We start from the raw sequence: 16,146 nt of genomic DNA on the forward strand, positions 1-16,146 counted from the left end.
CCCCCCGGCCAAGGCCGCAAGGATGGGCACAGGATGGGCTAGGGCAGGGGATAAGGAGGGGCATGTATCCTGGGGACGGGAACTGACACTGCAGGGGGTCGGCAAGAGCTGGGTTGGCGTGCTGCCATCGTCTGACCTGGGTCTGGAGGGGAGGGGAGGGTTAAAGTGGATGTTGAGGAGCAGGGGGAGACAAAGACAGATAGGAATGATTCTAACATAGCCAACTGTGGAAAGCAGCACTTCCTGATGACTCCTTTGAGGTTAAAGGTATCGTCTTGTCTCTCCCTTCTGAGCGCTGTTTTAGTACTTTAAAAAAAAAAAAAAACAACCTCCATGCTTTTTATGAAGGAATGCTACAAGCTAACGTGGGAACAATCCTGCCAACACTTTTAACTACTAGACCATGTTTTATAAAGAACAGCGGCATGGATTGTTTTGTTTTCAAAGCACTATTATCAGGCTGTGCTCTCGTCCACTTGGGTGGGAGTGGGTGGAGAAGGTCAGCGATTCCGATGGTGGCTCCATGGATTCAGTCAACTAGAAACAGACGGTGTAGAGCAGACTAGATTTTCTGTCACCTTTTCAGACGAGAGAATCTTGTTTGCTCTATAGTGTGAAGGTATCGCTCCATAGGTAACTAGGCAGATGTTTAATCTCAAATTTGTTAGGGAAGCGGATGTATCATCCCCGTTAGGAATGTGTGATTGTTGCACTGAGATTTTGGGGTGTTTGTGGTGGTTTGATTGTCAACTAGAGCCCTCTGAATGCGGGCTTCCTTTCTGATCCGGGACCAAGTTTCCTGTTTGTAAGTTGTTGGTGTTTTTTTTTTTGTTTTTTTTAAGAAGACACGTGCCCTCATTGCTCAAGGTGGAACTTCCTCGCTGTTCTTCTTCTTTTTCTTTTTTTTTTGTGCAGCCTTTTTTTTTAACTTTTGGATTTCTGATGATGTCACACATCACTATGGTCACTTTTGTATTGTAAAAAGCTTCATGCACATTTGTGCAGTGTTTGGCTGAGGCCAGGCTTCGCAGTTTGCTCATGATGTTTTCCTTTTTAATAACCGCTAAATGTAACTGAAGCGCTTGAAGATTTTTTTTTCTTTTTAAAGAAAGGTGTTTGCTTGCTGCTTCTCGCATGTGGGTGTCCTGTGTGGTTTAAATCCTGGAGAGAAAAAAAAAGGCTTCTCAGGAGATGCACCTTCAGATGCTTTCTTTATCCGTCCTTTCCATGCTCACCACTCGAGCCAGTACGTGGCTCGAGTGGTGAGGAGCTCCTGCTGTGGGTCATCTTGACTTTGCTCATCCTGTCATGTGGAATTTGATGATAATTCCCTGGAGGAGCAGGAGGGCAGGATGTGTTTAGAGAGCATTTGAACGTTGTGCTTCCATGCTGTTACGATTGGCACCCTAATGGCTGTTTGGGAGAAGATGTAACTGAATAAAGAGCGCGCTGTCCAAACAGTGCTCCTGTCACTGGTTTGAAGTGACATTAATTCTTCATCTATTTTCAATATATTTCTTACTTTGAAAGCTGCATGACCCGGTTAAAATAGAGGAGCATGAGTTGTCCCTTGATATTGTTTGGTGCTGTAAATGCTGTGCCCCTATTCTCCATTCTCCCATGTACTGAAATGCTAAGCCCTCTTTTTCAACCCTACCCTCTCTTCACCCTCCTCCCCTGTCCCATTTCATTTTGGAAGGTAAGATACCAAAGACACGACTTTTTTGAGAACGATGTATGTCAGTAGAAAAATGAGAGCAAAAGGAAGCAACAGAAAGTCGAGAGCTTGAGCGCAAAAGGAAGAGTGACCGGGGCCTTTAAAGGAAATCAATGATTTACATTAGCCCGACTCATCCGAGTCAATCCTGGCGGCAGTTTGAGTCTGACCATCCCTCTCTTTTGAGATCTGCTGGGGTCTTCTAGACAGGAAATGGATTGAGGAAGTTTACTTTGCTCTCAGGTTACTCTTTTATCCCTAGATGGCAATGAATGGATTATGATGTTGAATGGGTTTTGCAGAGTGTAGCAACTTGCCCCAGAAAATCCATTAAATGCGTGTTATTATTTTTTTCTCTGGCAACAACCAGACTCACTTTGTCATGAAGGCTCAGGTATTTGGGAGGGTTTCATAGATATGAAAAATTGTAGCTCCGGGTTTTCTGCACAAGTTGCGAATTCCTATGAAAGCGGAATACAAAGTATGGATTGCCATGGATGCTGTCGTCAACAGTTAAACTGTTCCCATCTACCTGTCTCTCCTCCTCTCTATCCTCCCTTTTTTTACAGCCTGCAAAAGTTTACTCAACAAGAAGTCAGATTCTGCTAAGGTAAGGCTGTCACATCACCTCTCCACACCCTTTTGTTCTGCTCCGATGTGTCCTGTCCCTCCTCCTCTATCAGATGCCCCCCTGTTACTTTGTGTTCTTCTTCCTCTCAGTATCTCTCTCTCTCTGAAGCTCATTTTCTCCTCCTTTCATTTGATCTCCGATGTCTTTTTCATAGCGTAAAACACATTTTTACCAGAGCTGTATTTCTAAAGAAGAGTTTTGTTCACCTCAGGGTTTCTGGCACTCCCGTGGCATGTTGCTAGATCCCGATTTTCCCATTTCCCCACTCCCACAAGTTTAAAACTTTAGCTGTATCCCAATTCAGAGACGGCATCCTTCAACAAGAGTGCGCTGTAAGATCGATTTGCGTTGAAGTGGTCTCCCATTTGTAAGGCTCCTTCATATGCAGCCAGACCACGAAGGATCCAATCGGTGCATCCATCCAGGCCCGACACCCTAAGATTCATCGTGCACCAATTAAATCAAGATGCCAGACCAAATACACTGAGTATTACACCTTTAAGTGTTCGTCAACTCCAGCGAAATGCTAGCAGTCGCTATATTTTTAGAAACGTAAAGGGCCTTGACTCTTCAAAGTCCATTCAAACTGATGGACGAGTCTCGGGACGTTAGTCATAGGAGCTAGTTGAGGTGCACCTGTCAAGGTTGCTGTGCCACCGGCGCTGCGCTGTGTAACAAAAAAGTAATGGCGGGAAAAGCTGACAAGGCAAACAGGAAATCCTCTGTAGAGCAGATCTTGTCATTTCATTTTGTCCTGACTGATCTAAGCAGTCTGACGGCTGGGTCCTTTCATTGACTGGGTCTTTGTACGGATGCTTCCCATGAGTCGGGACACAGCTTCTAATTTCTCCCTTCTTCAGAGCGTTGAGTCAATTCTTTTACCATGTAACTCTTTTTGCCTTTTCCTTGCTGCTCTCTTTTTTTTTTTTTTCCGAGCAGTTTCCTTCATTCTTCGCTGCTATTAAGCATCTTTCTCCTCCTGCCTCCTGCCTCCCTCTCTTTCACCCCTGCCCCAGGGGTCTCTCTGTGCAGTTAAGTGGCAGAGGCATAGAGAGTTAGTGAGGCAGTAAAAAGGATGATCTAGAGGCCTTTCTGTGGCACTCACCCTCTCATTTACCCTGTTAGCTCTCAACAGCCCCGCAGCCTCGACAGACATTAGCCCCTTAAAGGCGTGCACTTCTAATGCTTCTGTATGTGTGCGTGTGTGTAACGTATGTGTTCACTCTGAGTGTGTGCGTTCTCGTCCCAGCCTTCCACCAACAACAGTAAGAACAGTATAGTGAGCGCCATCAATGCCCTGAAAGACACCAACATGGCTACCAACGCCCAAATGGTACAGTAGGCCGCCACAGTGACGTTTTAAACTCCCTAACACCTCCCTCCCCTCCCTGTAGTTGCATAGTGGCCCGTCGTGCATCACCCTCCATCGTCATAGTCGCTGCTTGTCATCCTTCATCTACCATTCAGGAGGTGTAACATTCACTGTCCCGCCCGCCACCCATCCTCTTAGGTGCACATGTGTTCCTTGAGAAAAAAAACTCTCCAAAATCATGCAGATGAGATTTGAATAAAATGAATAAAAAAAACTAAACATCACTTTTGATGTGGGCTGCACATGTGCACCTCTTCAAGTCGACAGGAGCATGAACTTGTCTGCAGGTTTATAAAGCGTCGCTACAGAGAACCCGAGATTCTGGTTCATCTTGTTTGGGCTGCTGAAAGTAGTGATGTCATGTTTTGGCCTTTATGTCATTTGATTCCTCCCATGATTGACCATCTCTCTCCTCTATCTATCTACCCTAACATTAAATCTTTTTAGCTCTGTGAACCATCGTTCTCACTCTAACCACTTTAACACTCCCATTTACATCCCCATTAACATCCTCACCCAATGCCAAACTTCAATCCTTGTGCTCTTATCCAGTGCTGGCATGTTGTGATTTTGCGGCGCTTTACTAGTATGTGTTACATATTACATTGTGTACTGGTAAGGTTACATAATACATTGTCTGATCCAGCAACTCAGTGCCTCTCAGCTGGTGGTGCAGGAGCTAAAGGTAGGGGTCGGTCTCAGGTCATGATTAAGCAGAACGGATCTTGTATGTAGTCATTTGTAAGTTATTGATTTTTAATGCTGAAAATACCCTGTTCCTTATTTAATCATTGCTATCAGACAGAACGTGATTACATGTCTTTAAGTTGAGGAAATGGCCTCCTTGTTTAGGTTGTAGGTTCTGTTAGGAATAGCTGCTTCTCTTTACGATTACAAATGTTGGTTTGATAAATGAGACGGATGAGGACATCAGAGACACCCGACAGAAACTGGGACCCCGAGAATGTGGGACTTTGTATCAAAAAAAGCGAGCAGATTTATCAATCAAGACTAATCCAAACAAAATCTCAAGCAACACATTTTTTTCCCTCCTTAGCTTCAATATTCTAGCTCAAAGCATTTTGTAAAATAAATATTGTGTCATCACAATGTGTTTGTAGTGGAAGTCTTTAATGCAAGACAAAACAAAGCTACTAAAATCTCATGGCTTCTTGCTTTAGATTACTTGCTGGTATGTTCAAATCTCAAGATTTTTATTATAATTAGAAGAATGAAGTCAGGGAACTGCGTCTATGTAAGAACATTTTTAGCTTTGCTCAAAGAAGTCACCAACATCATCTCCCAACCTTGACAAGGAGAGCCTCAGACATAAAGGACAAACCACCTACCCAGCTGGAGGTGTTGTATCAGGTTAAGATTTCAGGGCTGACGTAGAGCACGGGGCCCAGTTTGAAGCTAGTTGAGAGGCACTGGATCAAGGCTACGATTTGTTGGACTTACTGTTCTGTTCTGCCTCACAGGAGTCTCAGAGCACAGTGGTGCACAACCCTCCTGATGGAGTCAAGGTGAGCTTTGTCTTCCTGCGAGCCTGAGCGTCTTCCAGGGGCTCTCAGGGACTGATGGAGATGGAGAAGCCGCCGGAGTTAATTTGAGTATCTTTCTGTCCGTCTCTCTGCTCTGTAGGGATCAACGGAGAGCAACGCCACCAACGACGAGGAGGAAATGAAAGGTAGGACAGGTGATCATGTGATGTTCCCTGTTCTTATCCACTCTCTCTCTCTCTGTCTCCCATCTAGTGAAGAGTGTGTATTTGACGGTGTAGAGACATGCAGCTGTGCTGAGACACATCGCGTGTCTCTCACCTTCTTGTCTGTGTGCCTGTGGTGTGTGTACGTACGGACTTATCGTGTGTCCGGCTGCGTTTTTTGTGTGTGTGTTTCTAGCGGACAATTCGGCGCAGAGCAGCGCCACCGAGGAGATGCCCCCACTTCTGCCCTCACCTCAAAGCTCACCTGCCAGTAAGTTCATCCATGGCAACCAGAAGCTGTGCGGTCGCCACTGGCAAGGACCTAACACCTCCCCCAACCCCCCCACCCAACCACCCACTCCCACCCTGGCTTTTTGTAGTCACTGGCAATGACGTCTCACATCTTTGAGCTCCCTCACTCTGATCCACCAAGCTGTTTTTGAGGGTTCCCACTAGTGAAGCAAATGTGGAAAAAAAAATCGAGATTTGTATTAATTTGTTAAATTCATAAACCTGTGAACTCCATTTAAGGAAAGGAACATGTAGTGAAAAGTACACGTACTGGTTTTCTTTCATACCTTTCAAAGTTCTGCTTTAATACAACTTGCATCTTATGTTCCAACCACTTAAACAAGTCTGACAGCATCAAGCAATTAAGAGTGATCAGACAAGTTTACAACAAACCCCGCAGGCGAGCTGTTATTTAAACATGGATAAACCTAGCTGGCTTTATTTGAATGCTGATTACCTAGATTTTGTAGTTCTTCAAAGGTTATGCTCGGTTGGTGGGGAGGGGTGATTGATCAATGGTAGCCTTAAAACCAACCAAACTTACAAAAAGACAGCGATGAACTCTTTTCAAAGAAATCCAACTGATGTAAACAGAAGATTTGACAATTAACCAAAATAATCCGGATGAGATTTAACTGGATCATTTTAGCCCAACAATCTCCTATTAGCCCGGATTATTGACCTAACAGGGCCCAGGCCATCCAAATGTAGACGAGGAGAAAAAGGCAAAGATAAACAATCCCACATGTTGTCACTGACAACCGTTCATGTAGCTGAGCTCACACAGTTCTGGTGCTCTCACAGTCACTGTATTATCTGGTTTTAACATTAAGAGCACACTGCTCTGACTCTTTCTCCACTGATTCTTAAACTATTGTAACAGCTTTGATCAAACAACAGGGCAAAACATGAGTCAGCAATCAGCCTCTGTGATGGAGGAAACGGAGAAATTAAAAATGGCATGTTTTCATACTATTGTTTAGCCAGTTAGCAAATTAATTCAAACCATTTTAAATGTAAAAAAAAAAGCTAGCCGAGACCAAGAGGACCAAATATTTAAGATGGTTTGGGAACTGAAAGAATGACAAATAATGAAGCTACTTAGAAAAAATCTGAAATAGTTTTCAGTAATTTGCTTCTATTTGGTGAGATAAAACTTTTCCCTTCTAGCTGTCTGTACTTCATGTTTGACAAATGAAAGCAGTGATTTCAGGGCACACAGCCAGTGTCTGCAGATTAGAACCTTTAAGGCAGAAGAGTTTCCACCTCTGGATTGACTGCATAAAGACAAAGGAAAGAGAAACCCTTCAGCTGGTTTAAAAGTTTACATGTGAAACTGAGAGTTTAATGAAAGAGCCTTTTCAGCCTTTTCAGCCTTTTCTATACAGAACTATATTGATTAAGGAACATAACAGTGAAGCTGTTATCGGTCCCATTCAGTGAAACGAATCGGTTATCAGGGTTTGACTGAATCTCTGTTTTTCATTAAAAGGACGCATAAGACCCAAGTTGTGTTTGAGTGGTGTGTTCCTTTAACCAGGAGACATTACTGTCATGGATTAGTTTTGCACACTGATTGCAGGAGATCATCTCCTGCTGTGTTTCTCCCTAAATACAGTTTAATGTGCGCTCACTCCTCAGACACAGCAGTCACTTCCTCTCTGTAGTTGAAACTTTTCTGAAAGCAGGCGCATTGTTAATTGTAAAGAAAGCCAAAAAAAAAATGAGTTTAGTTTTTTTTTTTTTTTTTTTTAAATCAGGGCCACTGTGGGAACCCTGGTGTGTGTGTGTGTGTGTGTGTGTGTGTGTGTGTGTGTGTGTGTGTGTGTGTGTGTGTGTGTGTGTGTGTGTGTGTGTGTGTGTGTGTGTGTGTGTGTGTGTGTGTGTGTGTGTGTGTGTGTGTGTGTGTGTGTGTGTGTGTGTGTGTGTGTGTGTGTGTGTGTGTGTGTGTGTGTGTGTGTGTGTGTGTGTTCGTTCCTTGGTGATCACTGCATCTTTCCCCTCCTCCTCCTAATGTGACAGCTCCAGCTGGAGGAAGCCTTGCTTACCCTGCAGATGGGTGTCTGAAACCGGCTTCCTGGCCTGACAGGCCCCTGCTGCCTGTCTGACTTTTACTGGAACCTTTCACTCCACGGAGCATTAGGTTCCTCTTTGTCCTCACATCGTCTCCCCATTCTCCTCTTCTCTAATGCTTTCTTCTTTGTTATGTTCTGTAATCTCCTCTCCATTTCTCTCCTAATACACCTTCCTTCACTATATCCTTCTCTCACCTCATCCCCCCCCCCCACCTCTTTACTCTAATCTCTCCTCTCTTGACCTCTTGTCCTGGCCTCCTGCCCTCGTCAGACACACCTGCACTACAGGACAGTCTGAGCTCTTTTCCTCCCTCCTCCTCCTCTTCCTCTTCTTTCCTCCTCCCTGTCTCTTTCCTGATCATGCTAAGTTTCCCCTACAGGCATAACATGAGCTCATAACAAACAGTGGCTTCAGTCCCTCTCTTTGCTAGTTGCTGCAGCTCGTCAGATGAAGCTTTGTTAATGCATACGAGCATTAAGAGTAGAGTAGATGTGAGCGGAGCAGGCAGATAAACGACATCACATCACACAGCATCAGAGCTTTTACAGATCTCGCTTCCAGCTACCATCTTGTCCTTGTGTTTACCCATCAGCATGCCTGTCATAACCCCACGCTAACTTTAACTGTTTATTTCCCATTCATTCCTCTGAACATTAACACACGTCCGCTGCCACCCCTTTGTTTGACTGCATGAGCTTTGTGTGGACGATCACGTGTCTGTTTTCTGTCATCCATCCAGCCTTTGTTGACCATCCGTTGTGTGTTTCAGTTCCACCGCATGACCTAAAGCGCATGGCATGGAACAGCACAGGCAACAGCTCCTGCCCTGACTCTGAGCTCTCACAGTCCTCCATGCCTGCCGCTCCGCTAGGGAGCATCACTGTCGCTGCTATAAACAACACTAAGCAGAGTAAGAACACAGTCATGACTAACAAACCTCACCCTCTTCTCCGTCTCACTGGAGCTGTTTGAACTTCTTTAACAGTTAGCTCAGGAGGCTGCAGTTCACATCAGTCATAGGAAGTCATTACAATTATGTTTGGCTAGATACATTTTCAGAGGCCTTTATTACAAGACATGAGCTTTAAGATGAGGTGTTAGATGATTTATTTATTTATTTTTGTCGGTGTGGTACAACAGGAGCCAATTCTGGCTAACTTTAAGGATCCTTTGTAACTTCTTCAGATCTCGCTTTGTACAAAATCTTAAATATTCAAACATCTTTTCACATCTGAAAGTTTGTAACTTTAAAAACATATGCTACGTTTTATTGTCTGATGAGATAAAATCAAATTATCTTTTTTTATCATACAAAAAAAATAAAGTAAAGCAAAGCAACAACTGGTTCCAAACTTTCAAACATGTGACCTGAAGGTGTTTGTAACATCTGTAGAGAAATGTGTCAAGTGGGACACAAACGTGTTCAAAGTTAGCAGCTGTTGTTTAACCACACTGACCGACCGAGGAGCTCCTCGTGTTTATCAGCGCGTTGGACGAGTTGATTTCAGATGTTGGGACGTTGTGAAGCTCCTGATCTTATGGAAGGACTGAACGTCGACTCAGGAAGGCTTTAGGTCCTAACTCTCGTTACCACGACAACAAAAACCTTTTTTTGAAATGACTGGTGAAAGAATGATGATTTTTTTTTTTTTTTCTTCGTCTGATGATCCTTAAGATGAAAAGATCAAACCAGCAATGTTTTAGTTTGCCCAGTCAGATTGACATGGTAAGGGTTCTGCTGTCTGTCGCCTCTTTCAGTCAGAAATGTGCTTCCCTTCCACTAGCTGCTTGTTCCTTTTTTTGTAAATAAAAAAAAAACTATTATCCAGGGGGGGAAAAAAACTAACTAAAAATGTCGAGTTTCAATGAAGATTTAAATCCAATAAAATTCTGAGTTTGCAAATGTGCTAATGATTGACCCAAAACAAGTTTCAAGCTAGTTCTGTCTGACATGGATTGCCCTCGCTGCATCCTCACCAGCACTGCTCCAACACAGAACAAACAGAGTCGCACCTCCAACAGGACTTTTTTGTTTACATGACTGAAACAGGAACAAAATAAAACATTTGTTTGGGGTAAATAGCTGTGGGTTAAAAGTTCAGGCAAGTTCATGTATCAGCTCAGCTTTATTTATTTAACACCTTTCATACATGAAGCATACAGCCCAAAGGCGGAACAGAATGAGAAGACGACAAAAGGAAAAGCAAATGACGTGTTAATTTTAACATTTTTAAAGATCAAGCTTTTATTTATTATAAAACAGTCTGTTGATCAAGAAGGATTAAATGTGCTTTAGAAAGATACAAAAAAAAACATCTACGACATGAAGATCATTAAAATACTCGTGCGAACCTATGAAGATAAAATGTGACGTGTTACATGTGATGATTCACTAAATTTAAATCTTTATGTTTAAGACGACAAGAAGCTTGATTGGTTCAAATTGCCAGGCTTTATGGTAGTGTAGCATAATGTCCGTCTGTGTTTATCGAAGTTACGATCTCATCTCGAGGTCTCCCACACTGCGTCGGGTCCGCTCGCTGTGCTGACTTGTGGAACTGTGGCTGGTTCGCTCAGTTAGGAAGGAAAGGAAACTTCTGGTGTTTACAGGCCGACTTTGTTTGTTTGTGTGTGGCTCAGAAGGTGAGAAGCAGAGGGACAGACAGTGATGAGGTCGAGCTGCAGTGAGGACGCTGCTTTGATCTGACAGAGAGGTTAAACAGGGAGTGTTGAGCTGCAGCCACACAGGAGAGAGAGAGAGAGAGCCTGAAGGAGGCAGGAGCTGAAGCGACGAGAGAAAATGTCATCAAGTAGAAAAAAGCACAACATGTTGACTCACCTTTTATCTGTTATTTTTTTGGTCTAAACTGCCTTGTTTCTCTTCTCTCCTGCTCTGTGTGCAGCTCGTAAACAGGAGATCATCAAAATAACGGAGCAGCTGATTGAAGCCATCAACAATGGAGACTTCGAGGCCTACACGTGAGTACGACTGCATGAGTGTGAGGAGAAGAAGTGGGTGACTCAGAAGTCAAATCTATACCGCACTCTTTATGTCCCCCCCCCCCCCCAGACTCGTTCTCTGCTTTAATGTCTCCTCTGTTTCACCCACTCTTCATCTCGCACATGCCTCCTCCTCATCTTCACCTCTCTCTCTCTCTCTCTCTCTCTCTCTTTCTCTTTCTCTCTCTCTCTCTCTCTCTCTCTCTCTCTCTCTCTCTCTCTCTCTCTCTCTCTCTCTCTCTCTCTCTCTCTCTCTCTCTCTCTCTCTCTCTCTCTCTCTCTCTCTCTCTCTCTCTCTCTCTCTCTCTCTCTCTCTCTCTCTCTCTCTCTCTCAGGAGGATTTGCGATCCTGGACTCACCTCTTTCGAACCCGAGGCCCTGGGGAACCTTGTGGAGGGCATGGACTTCCACAAGTTCTACTTTGAAAACTGTGAGTCTCCTTAATGTGCACACAGAGACACACACACACACACACACACACACACACACACACACACACACTGAGCAGATGAATCCACCCGGGTGAACGTGCGCTTCGGTTTTCTTGTTTTTCTCTTTAGTCGGATAACTGTCCTCCTGTGTTTGAGCACTGAACATCAGTCACATTAGACGAATACTTGATGAGTCATCCAGTCTATAAAATGTAAAAAACAGACCTTCACATGTTTTACAGCCTCTCCATTAAGTAAAGGTTGTGTGTTAGCTCCAATATGTTCTGTTTATGATCACATTCAGTCTTTAATGATCCTGTTAAACCGTTTCTGTTAAATATCTTCCATTAAAATCGAATGTGAAAGAAAAGTACCCGTCATCATTTACATCTTTACAAACTGATTTTCTGCTGGTTAACAATGTTCAGCCTTGATGAACATGACGCTTCATGTTTTGTGAGCCGTCTTTCTGCCCAACCAGTGTCTGAATGATCACCGTCCTGCAGTCTGTAGTCCTCTGGGACCATAAACTTCATTTGTAAAGACATTTTGACTTGTGTCTAAATGACCATAGTGGCCCGAAGAGCCTTAAAACTCAAAGAAAATGTGTTCATCCTAAGTTCCCCGACGAGACTTTTAAACGCTACTTTACACTGAAAACAACAGACGGAGCGGCTCACCTGTACCGCCAGCTGTCTCTCAGCTGCGCTGCGACACGATGAGTATCGGAACAAAGGCGGAGTTATGATGCCTTTTGTGAGATCATTGTGATCGATGCAGCCTTTTGTCTGAGCGCCATCTAAGCTCGATGCACTCGCTCATCCTCTGTCCTCTCCTTAAGTCTCGCAGCAACGTAATCCATAGAAAAACTTTTCAAAGTGCTGAGCCTTGTGGCCTCACAGCGAGGAGGCTCCTGGTTCGAGTCGTCAGACAGGAGCCTCTCCCCGTGCGTGAGAGGCGTCTCTCCGGCTCCTTCCGACAGTCCAAAGAATTAAAGGCAACTGGATAATAAACGTTTGATGGATGGATGGATTATAAACCTTCGTTTTATGTTTTATTCCTTTCAGTACTGAGCAAGAACAGCAAGCCCGTGCACACCACTCTGCTCAACCCCCACGTGCACCTGATTGGCGAGGACGCGGCGTGCATCGCCTACATCCGGCTCACACAGTTTGTGGACACCACAGGCCGCCCTCGCTCCAGCCAATCGGAGGAGACCAGGGTGTGGCATCGTCGCGAGGGCAAGTGGCTCAATGTTCACTTCCACTGCTCAGGAGCGCCTGCTGCACCACTTCAGTGATCAGGTACACACACACACACACACACACACACACACACACACACACTTGCCTTAAGACGATCAGACAGCTGATAATCTCTTTATCCGACGCCCCTTTTTAACTTCATTAACCTACTCCTGTAGAGGAGCTGCTTCCAATGAAAAACATGTTTATTTCACAGTTCTTTAAAGAAGTTTGGTGAACTAAAGTTTAAGAACCTGTCTGAGGACATCTTGGTGTCCTTGAAGTTTAACAATCTGCCATGTCATTGCAAGGGGTCCAAATAAAGTCCATCTGGGGACCTCTGCCCCCCCCTCCCATTGTCATCTTTGTCCTAATTATAAAAGCTGGAAATGCCCCAGAAATGTTTTTGTAACCCTGTCTGACTTTCCGACTGCTGGTTCTTTGACCTGCCTGACTTCTTTTTGAAGTTAATCCAAATTTGATTTAAAAAGAAAACGGAAAAAAAAAAAATGGAAAAACTTGTAAAATAAGATGATCTAAGCAGACTTTAATGTGTTCCTCTCCTCCCCCCCACCAGTGGTCCTGAGCCTCCAGTCTACTGGAGTGTGTGTTTTGGGGGGCAGTTTTTTTCAGCAAGCGTGTTTCAGAGGCCAGTCCTCTGCGTGGATGGGCTAGTGCCAGGAGCCCGGCCGGGCAAGATCGCATCCCTCTCCACGTTACCAACCAATCCTGTCCCCCCTTTGACCTGCTGGGGGCCGGCTGAACACAAGACACCGCCCCCATGGGATGATGCATGCATCTGGCGCCTGATTGGAGGGCGCGTCTTTGCCCTCTATCCCTCCCCTGGCAGCCATCTTTTTTCTGCCCGCGCGACATGAGACGTCCTGCGTGAGGAGAGGATTTACAGTTGAACTTGTGACAGTTTATGAGTATGAGTTATGAATATGCTGTGTAAATTATGACTAGATGTACCAGAAACCACCAAAACCCAACCAAGCATTTATCTTCACTATCTAAAAAGGGAGGAGCAGAAGGGAGCGTGAGGTTAGCAGCTGAGATTTTGGACACTTTTTTTTTTTGGCATTCTAAGGATTACCGGGTAGAAAGTGTTGTGCTCGTTACCCGGACGTTGATGTTAAGAAGTAGGGAGATTTTTTTCCCCACTGAAGTCTAGCGGGGGGAAAAAAAAAATCAGGTCTGCTCAGTCAGAGAACTTGATGACGAGAGAAACTTGATATCAAAAACATGAAGCACCAAAGTGTAGAACTTTAGGCTTTTTATGTCTTTATGTGTTTTTCGTTTGTTTGCTTGTTTTTTCCGATTGGAACGGAAAGAAAAGAAAAAAAAAACGTGTTGTGGGATTTTTTCGGGGGAGGGGATTGGCGTCTGATTTGAGGTTACGTGTTTCGTTGTGTTTTTAGCGTCCTGTTCCCTTTTACGTTCCTGTGAATACATAAGCGGAGCCTTTTTTATTTTGTCTGACTGATCCTATATTTGAGGCTCCTTTTTTTTGTTCTAAAGCAGTGAGTTTAAAAAAACAAAAACTAAAAAAAAAAAAAACAAAGAGGGATTTTATTGTGCAAGTTTAAGCTAACATGCGCGTGTTGGCACGTTCTGTTGTGTCTGTATGCAGTCGGGGGAGAGAGCGAGCCGGGGAAAGGCGTCTGCGTTTTGCATGTTTGCCCGCCGCCTCTCCCTCATTCACCCGCCCCTCCCTCGACCTTTATTTCTCTCTCTTAAACCATTCCCTCTTTTAACCCCTCCCTCCTTTTTCTCTGCTTTCTGCAAGGGCCTGGTTTGTTTATAATCACTGTGTAAATACAGTGTATGTATAGATATATGTAGAAAAGTGTAATATATGTACATGTATCTAAGAGACACTCATCCTGTGCGTTTCGGCATGGGAACCTCCCCATGACCTCTGTGAACCCCACCTAGTTTAGGAGCATCATCTTCCTCACAGTTTCAAAACTGAATTCTTCTCCTTTTAAAAGTACTTCCTGAAAATATCGGTAGCTAAATCTTTCCCTCGACTAACGCGAGGACACACTCTCCCACGGGCTGCCGGCTCTTGTCCCATGGCCGTAAGACTGTTTGTTTTTTTTGTTTTTTTCTGAGACGGGGGAATAAAAGAAATAACCGGTTGAAAAAAAAGTTTCACCCCTTTGCCCAACAAGCCTCTTGAGACCCCTCCATCATAGTGTCCTTATATCCTGATCCCACAATGCTGTGAGCCGTCTCTTCATATCATATGCACCTACACTCACGCACGCACACACACACACACACACACGCACACACACGCACACACACACACGCACGCCTGGTGGTGTGTTTGGGCTTTGTAACATATCTGCACCACTGCTGTGTGACCACGGTGCCACCCTTGCTGTGCTGCTTAATTGTCTCCATCCATCCACATCAGTCGTATCTTAAACCCCCCTCCCCCCCTCCCCTCCCCCCCCTCCCTGATATCTCCCTCTCCTTCCTCCGTGTACCAACGTGTCCCTGCTCTTGAGATGTTTATTTGTACCTCTCTCTCTGTTGTTTCTCTGTTCCCGTGTTACTGGTTTGAGTTTTTCCGTTGTCGTCGCTGTTGCTGTTAACTTGTCGTTTGGTATATTTGCCGATCTGCCAAGCTAGAGTTCTGCACTCTCCCTCGCACATAGAGACAAAAAAAAAAAAACAAAAAGGGAAAAGAGGGAGGAAGCAAAGAAAAAACACATTAACAGATTGAGCAATGACAGATTGATCAAGACTAAATTATTCCTCATGTAATCTGCCCTCGGCGGTTTAAAATCGTGCCTGCTCAGTTGAGAGGAGTGTTAAAGCCAGAGAGAGAGAGAGAGAGAGAGAGAGAGAGAGAGAGAGTTGGTGTGGACGTGCAGGTTATTGTGACCTCCACTGTTGAACCAGAGCGGGAGACCTAGTTATATGCATGTTTCAGTTACGCATTTCTACCATGTACCTACCTGAATAAGGATGGAGCTAGTGTTAATATATGATATTTGCATCTTTTGAAATAAGATATTCTCCATCCAGAATGTTGAATAGGTGACATGAAAAATATTTTAAAAAAAAGTGCAACATTTTTAAAAATCAAAAAAAGGATTCAGGAGCCGTAGCTTGGTATGAGGCCCTCGATGTTAGCGTTTTCCCTGCGTTGTAATGATATACTATTGGGCTGCGCTTTCTCCCCCAGCCTTCACATGGATGCTGGAGTTTTTTTGCATGATCATGATGTACAATGAAATACAACCATGAATTGACGACTATCAAGTGTTTGTCTGAGTGTTAGTTGGTCTTCATCATAGCTTTGTTATTCTTCAAACTTGGATCTTGAAAGTATTTAATAAAAATACTATTTCAGCACTGGTTTGTCTCTGTTGGCTCCGTGTTTTTTTCTCCACCTTCTCTTCACGTCAGATTTAATTTCTGTTAAGAGACTGAGTAATATTTGAACTGTGAAGCTGATTTTAAATCATGTTTAAATTGACTCTTTGAACTCTACGGCAGCAAATACAAACTACAGAAAAGCACCAGGAAGTCATTATTGCTAAATAAACTCCAGGTCATCTAAATACAGCTTTGTGAGTTTTCAAAGTGCATTGTGGGTGCTGTGTGACTTTATTAAAGTAAAACAAAAAACCCCCCACAATTTTAGGCCCTAAGAGAT

At 44.1% G+C, this 16,146-nt stretch overlaps 1 protein-coding gene across 8 annotated transcripts in view; it reads left to right on the forward strand.

Moving 5' to 3' along the window:
- LOC306817443 (calcium/calmodulin-dependent protein kinase type II subunit gamma-like) overlaps positions 1-15,845 on the forward strand; it is a 39,432-nt gene extending 23,587 nt beyond the window's left edge. For 2 of the 8 annotated variants that reach the window (XM_079334322.1, XM_079334316.1), the window contains 10 exons: positions 2,287-2,327; positions 3,598-3,681; positions 5,202-5,246; positions 5,365-5,410; positions 5,625-5,699; positions 8,565-8,705; positions 10,699-10,774; positions 11,131-11,225; positions 12,294-12,530; positions 13,048-15,845. In XM_079334322.1, coding sequence (XP_079190448.1) covers positions 2,287-2,327; positions 3,598-3,681; positions 5,202-5,246; positions 5,365-5,410; positions 5,625-5,699; positions 8,565-8,705; positions 10,699-10,774; positions 11,131-11,225; positions 12,294-12,526 — 836 coding nt within the window. In that variant the 3' untranslated portion in view covers positions 12,527-12,530; positions 13,048-15,845. The remainder of the gene's footprint in view (positions 1-2,286; positions 2,328-3,597; positions 3,682-5,201; positions 5,247-5,364; positions 5,411-5,624; positions 5,700-8,564; positions 8,706-10,698; positions 10,775-11,130; positions 11,226-12,293; positions 12,531-13,047) is intronic. The other 6 variants (XM_079334318.1, XM_079334320.1, XM_079334319.1 and 3 more) reach the window with 5 other exon arrangements.
- The last annotated feature ends 301 nt before the right edge of the window (positions 15,846-16,146 follow it).

Source organism: Symphodus melops, assembly GCF_947650265.1.
Source record: "Symphodus melops genome assembly, chromosome: 21".
NCBI lineage: Eukaryota > Metazoa > Chordata > Actinopteri > Labriformes > Labridae > Symphodus > Symphodus melops.